The sequence below is a fragment of the Sus scrofa genome, chromosome X (genome assembly GCF_000003025.6).
Source record: "Sus scrofa isolate TJ Tabasco breed Duroc chromosome X, Sscrofa11.1, whole genome shotgun sequence".
NCBI classification, from domain to species: domain Eukaryota; kingdom Metazoa; phylum Chordata; class Mammalia; order Artiodactyla; family Suidae; genus Sus; species Sus scrofa.
Genome location: NC_010461.5, coordinates 28,495,264 through 28,511,256, shown reverse-complemented (window position 1 = coordinate 28,511,256; position 15,993 = coordinate 28,495,264). Strand labels below are relative to the sequence as shown.

General features: G+C 37.5%; 1 protein-coding gene across 16 annotated transcripts in view; it reads left to right on the top strand.

Moving 5' to 3' along the window:
* DMD (dystrophin) overlaps positions 1–15,993 on the top strand; it is a 2,622,506-nt gene that overhangs the window by 1,139,472 nt on the left and 1,467,041 nt on the right. For all 16 annotated transcript variants that reach the window (XM_021079543.1, XM_021079551.1, XM_021079550.1 and 13 more), the window contains 1 exon segment: positions 14,211–14,298. In XM_021079543.1, the coding sequence (XP_020935202.1) occupies positions 14,211–14,298 (88 nt within the window).

Here is a 15,993-nt window from a genome sequence, read left to right as displayed (position 1 = left end):
CCTTAGTTCAGTTTGTATCTCTGCAAATGAATTTTCTAGTTTTTCTTGGCGCCTCCTTATATTTTCTAGTTCCTTTCTGAGGGTATCTGCATTACTGTTCATATCTTCTCTTCATTCCTTCAGTATTTTCACTATTTCTCTTTTGAACTCCAGGTCTGTCTGACTGCAGAGATCTGTTTCATTGTTGACTGTTTTAGGTGAGTTCTCCTGTTGGTTTGGCTGGGGGTGGTTTCTCAGCTTCTTCATCTTGCTTGTTGTTTTCTTTTTTCCTGAGGGAGTTGTACTCTCTGTGACTGGGCAGTGTTTGCCTTATCACTGCCATGGAATGTTTCCTGAGGGCTGGCGTTGTTGGTCAGTCTTTTTTGAGGCAGTGTGGCTTTTCTGGAGTGTTGATGGGGCTAACAGGGTCTCTTTGAAGCAAAGGAGGACTTCCTGAGGGCAGACAGGACTGGGAGGTCCACACCATGATGGTAGCAGATTTCACTTGGTCATGCAGAGCTTGCTCTGGTGTTTTTAGGCTGTGGGGTTCTTGCAGGGGTTTGGCGGTGTTGGGCAGCTGTTCCTCAGGAGTGCAGCGCCCCCTGGGGGCTGGAGAAGCTATCTGGGTCACTGAGAACCTAAGAGGCTCTTCCCTAGGGCAGCCCAATTCAGAAGGATGGCCTGAGAATGTAGGCAGATCTTTTCACAGTCTGGCCAAGCTTGTTGTAGCTTTTCTGGGCTGCAGGGGCTCCTCCAGGGGCTGGTGGTGCTGAGCAGCTATTCCGTGGGAGTGGGGCACCCCCTGAGGGCTTGAGCATCTAGCAGGGCTGCTGAAAACCCAAGTGGCTCCTCCCCAGGGCAGTCCGACTCAGAAAGACTGTCTGAGATCTTTTCCCGGCTCAGCCAGGCTTGTTGCAGCTTTTCTGGGCTGCAGGGGGTCCTGCCTGGAGCTGGCAGTCCTATGCAGCTGATCCGCTATAGCTCGGCACCCCCTGGGGGCTTGGGCGGCTAGCAGGGCCGCTGAAAACCCGAGAGGCTCCTCCCCAGGGAAGCCCAACTCAAAAAGACTGTCTGAGAATTAGGCAGATCTTTTCATGGCCTGGCTAGGCTTGTTCTAGCTTTTCTGGGCTGCAGGCCTTTTCTCAGGGGCTGGTGGTGTTTGGTGCTGCTCTGCAGAAGTGTAGCCCCTCCAAAGGGCAAGCAGGCCTGTGCAGGGACAGCCCCTGTGGTGGTAGCTTCAGGCAATTTTTGAGGCCACCCTCCCGGATGGCAGGCAGCCCCAGGTCTGGCGAGAGCATAGGGGGTGGTGGGGGTGGGGGGAGGGGATGCACTGGGAAGCACAGCTTTCTGCTAGCTAGCGGGCCGGTAAGCTTGCTGTGGCGTGGGGAGTATTCTATGGGGACCCACCCCTTCTTCTCTCCCCTCCCCAGCATGGGCGCAGACCAGGCTCTTCTCCCAGGTTCCCTCTGATGTGACTTTCCACTTCCCTGCCCCTAGAATATTGCTCCCTTCCTCTGTGACAGATTTGTTTTCTAGTCTCCCAGGCAGTCCCTGCCCTGTCAAACTTGACAGACCGGTTTCTAGACCTCCCAAGCAGTCTCTGCTCCACCCCGTCCCCCCAGCCCTTTCTCGGGGACTAACCCCTGGAGCCAAGGTCTCGGTGCCCAGCCCCCACCCTGGGGTCTTAATTTTTGGTGACTGTGCCCGTAGTTCAGATGGTCCGTTCGATTCTTGATCAGCTTTTCAGAACTCCAACTTACTGCTACACTCTTCTCTGCATCTGAAGATTCCTCTGGTTCATTTGATCTTTCCCCTGAGTAGTTGACTTTCCAGGGTGCGGGATCCCTTTCTCCTCCTCAGTTCCCTTTCGGGAGCACCCGTCCAGCTTGGATTCACCTTCTCTCACTCTCTTTTCTCTTGTTTTGCCTAGTAATATCACGAACTTCTTGCCGTTATTGAAGTTTAGGTTCTTCTGCCAGCGATTGGTTGCTGTTCTGTGCGAGTCATTTATTCTGTAGATGTGCTTTTTTTGTTGTGTTTGTGGGAGAGGGCGAGCATGTCTCCCTACTCTTCCACCATCTTGTCTCCTCTTGCTTTTACTTTTTTTATGTGTGTGTCCATTATAGTTATTTGTTTTCTGGTTTCCAGTGTATTTTGATATACCATCTCTATGTGTGCAGAATTGTTTCTGGTTGCTGTTTTCTTAATTTCAAATGCATTTTTTTTAATTTTATTATAGATGATTTAGTGTTATGGCAATTTCTGCTGTACAGCAAAATGACCCAAAATGTGTATATATATATATATATATAAATTCTTTTTCTCATATTATCCTCCATCATGTTCCATCACAAGTGATTATATATAGTTCCCTGGCTACACAGCAGGATTTCATTTTTTATCCTATCCAAATACAATAGTTTGCATGTACTAACTGCAAAGTCTCAGTTCATTCCACTCTCTCCCATTACCCCTTGGCAAACACAAGTCTCCATGTCCATGAGATTTTTATTTTCTGTAGACATGTTCATTTGTGCCATATATTTTATTCCTGATATAAGTGATATCATATGGTATTTGTATTTCTTTTCTGACTTCATTTGTTACTGCAAATGACATGATTTTGTTCTTTTTTTATGGATGAGTAGTATTCCATTTTGTATATGTACCACATCTTCTTAATCCACTCATCTCTTGATGGAAATTAGGTTGTTTCCATGTTTTGGCTATTGTGAATAGTGCTGCAGTGAACATGCAGGAGCATGTATCTTCTTCAGTGAAAATTTTTTCTTGATATATGCCCAGGAGTGGGATTGTTGGATCATATGGTAACTCTATATTTATTTTTCTGAGGCACCTATGTACTATTTTCCATAGTAGTTTTACCAATTTACATGCCCACTGATAGTGTAGGAGGGTTCCCTTTTCTCCACACCCTCTCCAGCATTTGTTATTTGTTGACTTGTTAATGATGGCCAATCTGACCTGTGTGAAGTGGTATCTCATGGTAGTTTTGATTTGCATTTCTCTAATAATCAGTGATGTTGAGCATTTTTTTCATGTGTTTGTTGGCCATCTGTATATCTTCTTTGGAAAAATGTCTATTCAGGTCTTTTGCCCATTTTTCAATGGGGTTGTTGTTTTTTTGCTGTTGAGTTATATGAGTTGTTTGTATATTTTGGAGATTAAGCCCTTGTCGGTTGCATCATTTGAACCTATTTTCTCCCATTCTGTAAATTGTCTTTTTTTTTTTAATGGTTTCTCTTGCTGTGCAAAAGCTTTTAAGTTTGATTATGTCCCATTGGTTTTTTTTTTTTTATTTCTATTTCTTTGTGAGACTGACCTAAGGAAACGTTTGTGTGGTTGTTGTCAGAGAATGTTTTGCCTATGTTCTCTTCTAGGAGTTTTATGGTATCTTGCCTTACTTTTAAGTCTAAGACCTTCGGAGTTTATATTTTTAATTTTTTAATTTTATAATGATTTTTATTTTTTCTATTATAGCTGGTTTACAGTGTTCTGTCAATTTTCCACTGTATAGCAGGGTGACCCAGTCATACATACATTTATACATTCTTTTTTCTCACATTATTGTGATCCATCACAAGTGACCAGACATAGTTCCCAGTGGTATATAGCAGGATTTCATTGTTTATCTATTCCAAAAGCAATAATTTGCATCTATTAACCCCAAATTCCAAATCCATCCCACTCCCTCCCCCTCCTCCTCGACAACCACAACTCTGTTCTCCATGTCCATGATTTTCTTTTCTGTGGAAAGGCTCATTTGTGCCATATATTAGATTCCAGATATAAGTGATGTTATATGGTATTTGTCTTTCTCTTTCTTACTTACTTCACTCAGTATGAGAGTCTCTAGTTCCATCCATGTTGCTGCAAATGGCATTGTTTTGTTATTCTTTATGACTGAGTAGTATTCCATTGTGTATATATACCACATCTTCTTAATCCAGTTGTCGCTCAATGGACATTTAGGATGTTTCCATGTCTTGGGTATTGTGAATAGTGCTGCAATGAACATGTGGGTGCATGTGTCTTTTTCAGGGAAAGTTTTGTCCAGATATATGCCCAAGAGTGGGATTGCTGGGTCATATGGTAGTTCTATGCATAGTTTTCTAAGGTACCTCCATACTGTTTTCCATAGTGGTTGTCCCAATTTACCTTCCCACCAACAGTGCAGGAGGGTTCTCTTTTCTCCACAGTATCTCCAGCACTTGTTATTTGTGGACTTATTAATGATGGCCACTCTGACTGGTATGAGGTGGTATCTCACGGTAATTTTGATTTGCATTTCTCTAATAATCAGGGATGTTGAGCATTTTTTCATGTACTTATTGGCCATCTGTATACCTTCTTTGGAGAAATGTCCATTCAGGTCTTTTGCCCATTTTTCCACTGGGTTGTTGGCTTTTTTTGCTGTTGAGTTGTATAAGTTGTTTGTATATTTTAGAGATGAAGCCCTTGTGACTTACATTGTTTGAAACTATTTTCTCCCATTCTGTAAGTTGTATTTTTTTTTTCTTTTTGGTTTCCCTTGGTTTGCAAAACTTATCAGTTTGATTAGGTCCCATTTGTTTATTTTTGCTTTTATTTCTGTTGCCTTGTGAGACTGACCTGAGAAACATTTGTGAGGTTGCTGTCAGAGAATGTTTTGCCTATGTTCTCTTCCAGGAGTTTGATGGTTTCTTGTCTTACATTTAAGTCTCTAAGCCATTTTAAGTTTATCTTTGTGCATTGTGTTGGGGTGTGTTACAGTTTCATTGATTTAGATGCACTTGTCCAGTTTTCCCAGAACTACTTGCTAAAAAGACTGTCTTTTCCCCATTTTATATTCTTACCTCCTTTGTCAAAGATTAATTGACCATAGGTGTCTGTGTTTATTTCTGGGTTCTCTATTCTGTTCTATTGCTCTGTATGTCTGTTTTGGTACCAGTACCACACTGTCTTACTCACTGTAGCTTTGTAATATTGTCTGGGAGAGAAGAATTCCAGATCTTTTTTATATGTTGTTGGTTCATTTGGCTAAAATTTTGTTGAGAATTTTTGTGTCTATGTTCATTGAAGATATTGGCCCATACTTTCTTTTTTGGTAGTATCTTTGGTTTTAGTATTAAGGTGGTTGTGGCTTAATAGAATGTCTTTGGGATTATTCCTTCCTGTTCAACTTTTTGATAAAGTTTAAGAAGGATGGGTATATAAGTTCTTTGTATGTTTGGTAGACTCCACCTGTGAAGCCATCTGGTCCACTTATTACAAGTTCTCTGTAGCCCTTAGTGAAGGGCTGCTTCTCAGCTGTTGCTAGGCAGCCTCTGCTGCCAAGTTGCTCCCAGAGCTGAAGCAGACTGTGTCTTGCAGCCTAAAAGCATGTGCACAGGGAACAATATGGTAGTGGTACATCCTTCCCCTTCCTTCCAGCACCCCAAAACAATGGTGCCTAGCCTCTAAGCCTGACTGGATGTTTTCTGCCTGCACTCTCAAATGTGGTCACCCTATAGTCTAGTCCCTCCAGGCTCTTTCCATGAGCCCTACCCTGTTATTTTTTTTTCTTCTCCCCACATCACCAGCCCCATATCTCTCTTTTGTCTGACCTCTAAGGCCAGAGTTTTAGTTCCTGACACCTGCTGACACCTACATACATTTCCCTATAGCACTGACCATTTGTGGAAATTTGTTTCCATTTTAACTGCTTCACATTGATTATCTAGAGTTCCTTCTGTGTCTTGGCTGATCTTCTTGCTGGTGGGGTAACTTCCCAGCATGCAGCAGATTTTTTTCTTTCCAGCTCCCTTCTAGGGGTACAGGTCCTATCTTGCTTCTTTTTTTTTTTTTGTCTTTTTCTCGGTCTTTTTAGGGCCACCCCTGCAGCATATGGAGGTTCCCAGGCTAGGGGTCTAATTTGAGCTGTAGCCACCAGTCTACACCACAGCCAAAGCAACACCAGATCTGAACAGTGTCTGTGATCTACACCACAGCTCATGGCAATGCCAGATCCTTAACCCACTGAGTGAGTCCAGGTATCAAACCCACGACCTCATGGTTCCTAGTCAGATTTGTTTCCACTGCACCACAAGGGGAATTCCTCTGTCTTGCTTCTTTCACGTCTCTCTTTTCATTCTTTCTTCTTTCTTTTGTCTTATCTGGTTTCAAGAAGTTTTTCTTGCTCTATCATGACAGTGAGGTCTTTTGTCAGTTTTTAGCAGTTTTTCTCCATGAATAGTTCCACATGTAGATGCATTCTCAATGTATTTGTCAGGGTAGGTGAGCCTCATGTCCTACTACTCCACCATCTTCCTCATCCCCTCTATTTCATTCTTTAATGGCTAAATAATATTCCTTGCATACATGTATCACACCTTCTTATCTATTCCTCTGTCAGTGGATGTTTAAGTTGCATCCATGTCTTGGCTATTGTAAATGGTGCTATAATGAACATTGGCGTGCATTTTTCTTTTCAAATTATGGTTTTCTATGGGTATATGTCCAGGAGTGGGATAGCTGGATCATATGGTAGTTCTATATTCTGTTTTCTGAGGAAGCTCCATACTGTCTTCCACAGTGGTTGTACCAATTCACATTCCCAACAACAGTGTAAAAAGGTTCCTTTTCCTCCACACCCTCTCCAGCATTTATTTTTGGTAGACTTTTTTTTTTGTCTTTTTGTCTTTTCTAAGGTTGCACTTGTGGCATATGGAGGTTCCCAGGCTAGGGGTCTAATCGGAACTATAGCTGCCAGCCTATGCCAGAACCATAGCAACTCGGGATCTGAGCTGCATCTGTGACCTACACCACAGCTCATGGCAATACCAGATCCTTAACCCACTGTGCAAGGCTAGGAATCGAACCTGTAACCTCATGGTTCCTAGTTGGATTCAATAACCACTGAGCAATGACTAGAACTCCTATTTTTGGTAGACTTTTTGATGATGGCAATTCTGGCTAGTATCAGGTGATACCTCCTTGTAGTTTTGCTTTGCATTTTGCTGCTAATTAGTGATGATAAGCAAATTTTCATGTGTTTTTTGGCAATTTGTTCTCTTTGGAGAGATGTTTATTTAGATATTCTGCCCGTTTTTAAAATTGGATTGTATTGTTCTTTGATTTAAAGCTATATGAGATTTTTGTATATTTTGGAGATTAAACCCTTGTTGATTGCTTTTTTTTTCAAAGATTTTACACCATTCTCTGGGCAGTTTTTCATCTTTTTAAATGGTTTCCTTTGCTATGCAACAGTTTTTAAGTTTAAATAATTTAAATGGTTTCCTTTGCTATGCAACAGTTTTTAAGTTTAAATAATTCCCATTGGTTTATTTTTGTTTTTATTTTCATTACTCTAGAAGGTAAATCAAACAAGATTTTACCATGATTTATGTCAAAGAGTGTTCTCCCTATGTTTTCCTCTAGGAATTTTATAGTATGTGTCTGGCCTTACATTTAGTCTTTAATCTATTCTGAATTTATTTTTGTGTATGTTCTTATAAAATGCTGTAATTTCATTCTTTTATATGTAGCAGTCCGGTTTCCCATCACCACTTATTGAAGAGACTGTATACTCTCCATTCTATGCTCTTGCCTCCTTTGTCATAGCTTAATTGACCACAGGTTCTTAGGTTTATTTTTGGGCTTTCTATCCTGATCCACTGATCTATATTTCTGTATTTATGCCAGTACCATACCATTTTGATGAATGTAGATTTATAGTATAGTCTGAAGTCAGGAAGCCCGATTGCTCCAGTTCTGCTTTTCTTTTCTAATATTGCTTTGGTTATTCTTGGTCTTTTGTGTTTCCATACATATTTTAAAAATATTTTGTTCAAGTCCTGTGAAGAATGTTATTCATAATTTGATAGATTTTGTTGAATCTTTAGATTGCCTTAGATAGTATACTCATTTTGACAATATTCATCTTTCCATCTTTTTGTGTCATCTTTGGTTTCTTTCATCATCATCTTACAGTTTTTGGAGTAAAAGTCTCTTGATTGTTTAGGTAGGTTTATTCCTAGGTATTTTATTCTTTTTTGGTGTGATGGTAAATGGAATTGTTTCCATAATTTTTCTTTCTAATCTTTCACTGTTAGTTTATAGGAATGCATGAGATTTCTGTGTATTAATTTTGTATCCTGCAACTTTACCAAATTAATTGATGAGCTCTAACAGTTTTTTAGTGGCATCCTTAGGATTTTCCATGTATAGTATCATGTCATGTGCAAACAGTGACAATTTTACTTCTTCTTTTCCAGTTTGGACTCCTTTAGTTTATTTTTCTTCAATGATTGCCATGGCTAAGACTTCCAAGACTATGTTGAATAGCAGTGGTGAGAGCAGACATCCTTGTCATGTTCCTGATCTTAGTGGCAATGCTTTCAGCTTTTCACAATTAAGCATGCTGTTAGCTGTGGGTTTGTTGTATATGAATTTTATTATGTCCCTCTATGCCTGCTTTCTGGAGAGTTTTTATTAGAGATGGGTATTGAATTTGTCAAAAATATTTTATGCATCTATTGAGATGATCATATGGTTTTTACTCTTCAGTTTGTTGATATTGTATATCATATTGATTTATTTGGTGATATTGAAGAATCCTTGCATCCCTGGGATAAATCCCACTTGATCATAATATACAATCCATTTAATATATGGTTGGATTTGGTTTGCTAATATTTTGCTGAAGATTTTTGTATCTATATTCATCAATGACGTTGACTTGTAATTTTCATTTTTTTGTGATATGTTTGTCTGGTTTTGGTTTTGGGGTGATGCTTCATAGAATGAGATAGGGAGTGTTCCTTCAATTTTTTGAAAGAGTTTCAGAAGAATAGGTGTTAACTCTTCTTTGAATGTTTGATAGAATTCAGCTGTGGAGCCACCAGGTCCTGGACTTTGTTTTTTTGGAAGTTTTAAAATCATAGTTTCAATTTCAGTACTTGAGATTGGTCTATTCATATTTTCTATTTCTTCCTGGTTCAGTCTTGGAAGTCTTTGGAAGAATTTTCCCATTTCTTCTGGGCTGTCCATTTTAGTGGCATATAGTTGCTCATAGTAGTCTCTTAAGATCCTTTGTGTTTGGATGCTGTCAGTTGTAACTTCTCCTTTTTCATTTCTAATCTTATTGATTTGAGTCCTGTCCCTTTTTTTTTTTGATGAAACTGGCTAATGATTTAGCAATTTTGTTGATCTTTTTGAAGGACCATCTTTTGGTTTCATTTATATTCTTTGTTGTTTTCTTTTCTTTTTCTTTCTTATTTTTTTATTTTTTAGGGTTGTACCCACAGTGCATGGAAATTCACAGGCTAGGGGTCAAACTGGAGCTACAGCTGTTGGCTACAACCACAGCAGCACAACATCCAAACCGTGTCTGTGACCTATACCACAGCTCACAGCAACACAGGGTCCTTAACTCAATGAGTAAGGCCACAAAGGATCAAGATTTTGGGTACTGTAAATTTGAACTACATCAGCTTAAAAGAAATAAAAAGACAGAAAGAAGAAGACAGAAAGAATAAGAAAAAATGACAACAGTAAGAATGACAACAAACTGGTGTTCTTTGAGTTAAAGTTTTAGAATTATGCTTTCCTTATCAGAGTGATTTCTATTTTATCTACATTGATTTTTATTTTTTATGTGAAATTATATGAGTAGAATCTGAACACCTTCTTTTCTTTATAAATGATGAAAAGTAATTATCATCAGTAATGGTTTCTGAATGCCATGAACATAATCTCTTTATTATAAGCATCTAATGGAATAATCAATTAGTATTACTAACACAGAGATAAACTTAAAATTGGTTATTTAATTCATAGTATTCAAGCTTAAATATCTTGTTTTCTTAACCACAATATTTCAGTTACCTCATATATATATTATAAGAATACTACCATTATTACCACAACAAAAGTATCATCTCTGGAGTATATGTACTATTACTTTTCCAATTTGACAGAGGAGGAAAGTGGGGCACAAATAGGTTTGTGAAAGATTTTAAAAACATTGACATAACCATAATAAAAATGGAGTGCCTTACATTGTGCACCAAATTACAGTGTATGTACATTATTTCATATGTATTTCATAGTAAGTATGTGATATAGAATCAGCTTTATTTTATTCTATATTACATAGGATACAAAGAGCAGCAATAAGATTAAGTCATATATCCAAGATCATAGAAACAGAAAGTATTAGATCCAATATTAAAACCCTGACGATCCAGTTACAAGTTCATCTCTCTTTCAGGCATGATATGCTGCTTCTAGGAATATTTCAATGAAGTTGAAGCAAACAGATTTGAACCTATCTGACTACTAAAAGCAAAAGTAGCTTGATAGTTTGGATATAGTCAGGGATGGTATTCAAAATATTTAACCAATAATGCATCATAGGGACAAAGATATCAGAAGGAAGACCTGGTCACTTGGTATGGACACTGACAGGCTATAGGCTGATTGGCCTTTATGTGTACTGCTTAGTTACTACACCCCCTTGTTAGATGTATATTATACATTCTTGCAATATACTGAAAGAATACACACCATAGCAGCAATCCTAGCTGTTACCATGACAATGCTGGATCCTTACCCTGCTACACCACAAGGGAACTCAGTAGTTTTCATTTTTTAACTAGTTTTTTAAAAAATGTCCCTCAGTACAAAGCTAGCAAAATATTTTTTTATTTTTATTTTTATTTATTTTTATTTATTTATTTATTTTTTGTCTTTTTGCTATTTCTTGGGCCACTCCTGCGGCATATGGAGGTTCCCAGGCTAGGGGTCCAATCGGAGCTGTAGCCACCGGTCTACACCAGAGCCACAGCAACGCGGGATCCGAGCCATGTCTGCAACCTACACCACAGCTCACGGCAACACCGGATCGTTAACCCACTGAGCAAGGGCAGGGACCGAACCCGCAACATCATGGTTCCTAATTGGATTCGTTAACCACTGCGCCACGATGGGAACTCCTATTTTTTTTTTAATTTTATTGTCCCACTGTATAGCAATGGAATCAAGTTATCCTTACATGTGTACATTCCATTTTTTTCCCCACCCTTTGTTCTGTTGCAACATGAGTATCTACACAAAGTTCTCAATGCTGCTCAGCAGGATCTCCTTGTAAATCTATTCTAAATTGTGTCTGATAAGCCCAAGCTCCCAATCCCTCCCACTCCCTCACCCTCCCATCAGGCAGCCACAAGTCTTTTCTCCAAGTCCATTATTTTCTTTTCTGAGGAGATGTTCATTTGTGCTGGATATTAGATTCCAGTTGTAAGTGATATCATATGGCAAAATATTTTTTAAAGAATAAATTGAAATTAATTTTTTCTGGAGTTCTCATTATGGCTCTGTGGTAATGAACCCAAGTAGTATCCATGTGGAAGTGGGTTCAATTCCAGGCCTCACTCCGTGGATTAAGGATCTGGCGTTGCCATGAGCTGTGGTGTAGGTCAGCAGCTGTAGCTCCAATTCAGCCTCTAGCCTGGGAGCTTCCTTATGCCATGGGTGTGGCCCTAAAAAGCAAGAAAAAAAATTTTTTTTGCTAACACTTGATACCTCAAACGTGGAACAAAATGTTACTGATGTCAGTTGTAAACAAACTTCTTTCCATTTGTCATTGTTATACTTAAGTATAAGAAATTTATGAAAGTCAGAGATAATGCTATTTCTAAACAAGGTTTATTTTTCAAAGGATATGTTTATAAGAATATCATAACCAAAATCTTGCTGTAGCCCTTGATAGCTGTGAATATTTAGATATTATATATTGATTTAGAATGTGCTTTTTTTTTCTTCTAAATGCTCAGGGTCCTTTGCACATAGCATTTGCTTTTTAATTGGAGAACAAATTTAAAGTAATGGGAAATGTGTGCCAATTAGATGTTAAGGACAGAGAATTTAGAAGACAAAAGTTGAGAATTGAGAAAATGTGAATTTTGGAGTTTAGGCTGTTACCTTTAAATATATATTGTAGCAGTTCCCGTCGTGGCACAGCAGAAATGAATCTGACTCTGAAGCATGAGGTTGTGGGTTCTATCCCTGGCCTCACTCCGTGGGTTAAAGATCTAGCGTTGACATGAGCTGTGGTGTAGGTCGCAGACATGGCTTGGATCTGTCGTTGCTGTGGCTGTGGTTAGGTCGGCAGCAACAGCTCTGATTGGACTCCTAGCCTGAGAACCTCCATATGCCACGGCTGCGGCCCTAAAAAGACAAAGGACAAATATTTTCATGGACTTTTCAGTTCACCTAGCAAACTGAGAGCTTCCATGGTTGTGCACATGCTTGTAAACAATTCAGTAAGGTCTTTGTGAAACTGACTTTCAAGATAACCCAGAAGTTTCACCTGCTAATTGGTATGAGATCCTGGGGGCATGAAATCCCTGAACACTACAATCTTTGTACTTCGAATAAATTTTCAAGTAGAATCCAAGATGCTAAAATATGTCTTTATGCTTTGGAGTTTTGCTACTGATGAGATAAACCTGAGTTCTCATTTGCTGCCCTTGATGGCATAATTTAAAAATATATATATGTGTATGTGTATATATATATATTCCAGCTAGGCTATAAATAATTTTTTAAAAATGAATACTATCATTTTATAGTGTTTTATTTCCTTTACTCTGCTAAATTTTAGTTAGTATTTTGTATATTACAGTTTTTCCTGATTTGGTGTATTCCATTGTCCATATGCTCTTTTAGCATTTTGTACTCTTTGACCTTGAATCCAATAATCCTAGTTCTTGAAATTTAAAATTCAAAAGCTCTCTATTCACTTGTGACTACTTCTTTAAATTGGAGAATTTTTAAAAAATATTTAAAAATACAGGGATTATTTTATGAGCATTCCCAGAACTTGGTGGGCTTGGGAAATGTCCAGTCTAGATGATCACTTATTTCTCTGAAATTATTTTTGATGTTGCTATATTATGTAATCTTTATGTCTACATATCTTTATCTATTTGCTTTCAGAAGGAAGACACTAGATCTGCACCATACAATTAAAATTGACACGACGCATTGTAGCTTTTAAAATTTAAGTTAGATTAGATTAAATTAAAAATTAACATCCCCAGACATACTTGCCATGTTTCAAGTGTTCAGTACCCACATGAGGCTAGTGGGATGTATTGGACTGTGCAGGTAAAGAATATGTCCATCTTTGCAGAAAGTTCTACTGAACATTGTTCCTCACAGCATAACTTTATCTATTATATGCTTCCCACATATACCTCAATATTAAACTTTGGAATATTTGTTTAAATGCCTACAGGTCTAAAAGTTTAAAAACAGAGTTTGATATAGAATAACCTCTTTCACACACTCAAGTGAAATCTTTGTATAATACCATTATTTAATCACAGAAGTATTGCTCTTCCTATATGTTAAGTACATTAGAGCTTGCTTTTTCTGCAGGTACTTAGTTTCAGGACATATAACATTGTTATAGCCACATCTTTTTAATGACTGTAGTAATCTAGTTCTACTGTATCATAGCATAAAATTAATATCTCTGTAGAGAAGTTATTAGCTAAATTCAACAGTATCACATGCAACATTTTGTTAAATGTGTTTTTGTTCAAAAGATAACTCTGGTTAGGTGAAATTAACAAAGGAATTAGAAGGCTTTATGAAACTGAATCTATTGAAATGGGAATTCTTTGACAATTTTAGAGAGAAAAATTAACCTGTACTCTTGTATTTAGTTAAATATGAAGGGACTTTTTTTCTCAGGTATTTATGCTGGTGTACTTCTTCCCATTGTATACACTTACTGGATTTTCCATTTGATTTTTAATAAATTAAATATACTTATATTATTAGGAGTAATTTTAGTGGTGTATTTTTAAAGGGTAATTTCCATTTTAGCTATCTGACACTTTATCCTTTCATGGTTTGTTATGATTTGCCTTTGTTGGTTCCTTTTTTGTGGGGGAGAGAGCAATCTTAGATTATAATGCCTCAGAAACTATTATGTAAAAAAAGTTAAGAGTAGACATATTATTTTTTAAAATGTAACAATTCAATATGAAAATAGTTTGTGCTTCATTGCCATTTTGATGTTTCTAGTGCCAAGAACTTGAGAAAAAAATCTTTAGATTCACATGATAAGCTGACAGAGTGAATTATCTTAAGGCTTGAAAGGGCAAGTAGAAGTTATAATGACTGTGTAGTTTCATAATCCTTGTATTGAAATACTCACCTTTGCTATCATGCTGCAGGCCATAGAGCGAGAAAAAGCCGAGAAGTTCAGAAAACTGCAAGATGCCAGCAGATCAGCTCAGGCCCTGGTGGAACAGATGGTGAATGGTAATTACACGGAGTTGATTTAGATAATCTTCTTAGGGATTTGATAAACACATAGGTTCATATTTATCAGCTGAATTATATCAGACAAGCACTTCCTGAATGAAAATTTAAATTAAAGTGAGTTTGTGAGCTTTTTATTATTCTTTATTAATGCTAAGCACATTATTAGAGGAAATTCAACTTTGAGTCCAATGGAAGAAAATGGAATGTGGTTGAATGTTTTATCAGTATGTTGCTGAGAAATCAGTTTTAGTGTAAATCCTGCTAGCATTTGTCCAAATAATTTAAGAAAACAAGGTTTGCAGAAATAATTAGAAATATAATAAGCAATCATGTATACAAAGTGATTATAATCTGATTTTAAATAATTATTACAATATATTTTCCCATACCTGTTAGCTAATAATACATTTGACATTTTCTATATTTCTCTTCTTTTTTGTTTTTTGACCATGCCCATGGCATGCAAGAGTTCCTGGGCTAGGAATTGAACCCACACCACAGCAGCAACCTAAGCTGCTACCATGACAATGCTGGATCCTTAGCCTGCTGTATCACAAGGGAACTCAATACTTTTCATTTTTTAACTTGTTTTTTTAAAAATGTCCCTCAGGGGAACTTTTTAAGAAATTCAACTATTTTTGAGTGAGATAAAAGTACAAAGCTAGCAAAATATTTTTTAAAGAATGAATTAAAATTAATTTTTGCTGTAGGTTCCATTGTGGCTCAGTGGTAACAAGCCCAACAAGTATCCATGTGGAAGAGGGTTTCAATCCCTGGCCTTGCTTAGTAGGTTAAGGATCCAGCATTGTTTCTGTGAGCTGTGGTGTAGGTTGCAGACTCAGCTCAGGTTGGTGCAGGTCAGCAGCTGCAGTTCCAATTCAACTTCTAGCCTGGGAGCTTCTGTATGCCATGGGTGTGGCCCTAAAAAGCACAAAACAATTTTTTTGCTAACACTTGCTACCTCAAAAGCTGTCTGAACAAAATGTCATTGATGTCAGTTGTAAACAAACATCTTTCCATTCATCATTGTTATACTACTAAATTCATGTCTAAGTATAAGAAATTTATGAAAATCAGAGATAATGCTATTTCTAAACAAGGTTTATTTTTCAATGGATATGTTTATAAGAATATCATTAACAAATGCAACAAATGTTTTTGTTATGCCTGTCAGCTTTTTCCAGTACCTGCCTGCATTCTGGGGCATAAATTCTGTTATGAACTATTTTTTGCCTTAATTGCCATGTTGGCCTTAAAAAATTTAGTGATCTTCTTAGGAAATCAATTCATTTTCTTCTTCTAATGAGCCCCATGACTATATTTGGTTAAAAATAAAACAAGCAAGTATGACAGCTGAGGATTGGGTTAACATGTTAATGAGTATATAGAAGATGCAAAATACTAAAAGGTTGTTGTTTAGATGCATATTTGCTGGAAAGTTTAGCTGATGAGTTTGACGACAGCATATTCATGTTAAAAATTATATGATCAAAGAATATTCTTATACTATTATATAGTTTTCCCTAGAAACTGAAGTGTCTCTTTATCATTTTTATAAACCAGTGTGAAATCTATACATTTAAATAGTCTCATTTTATAATCATATATCGAGAATAACTAAACTCAGATTATCTGCTAAGTAGTATATACTGAATTGTTCAAAAAGCAGTTAAAATTGAGAAATGAAGGTAA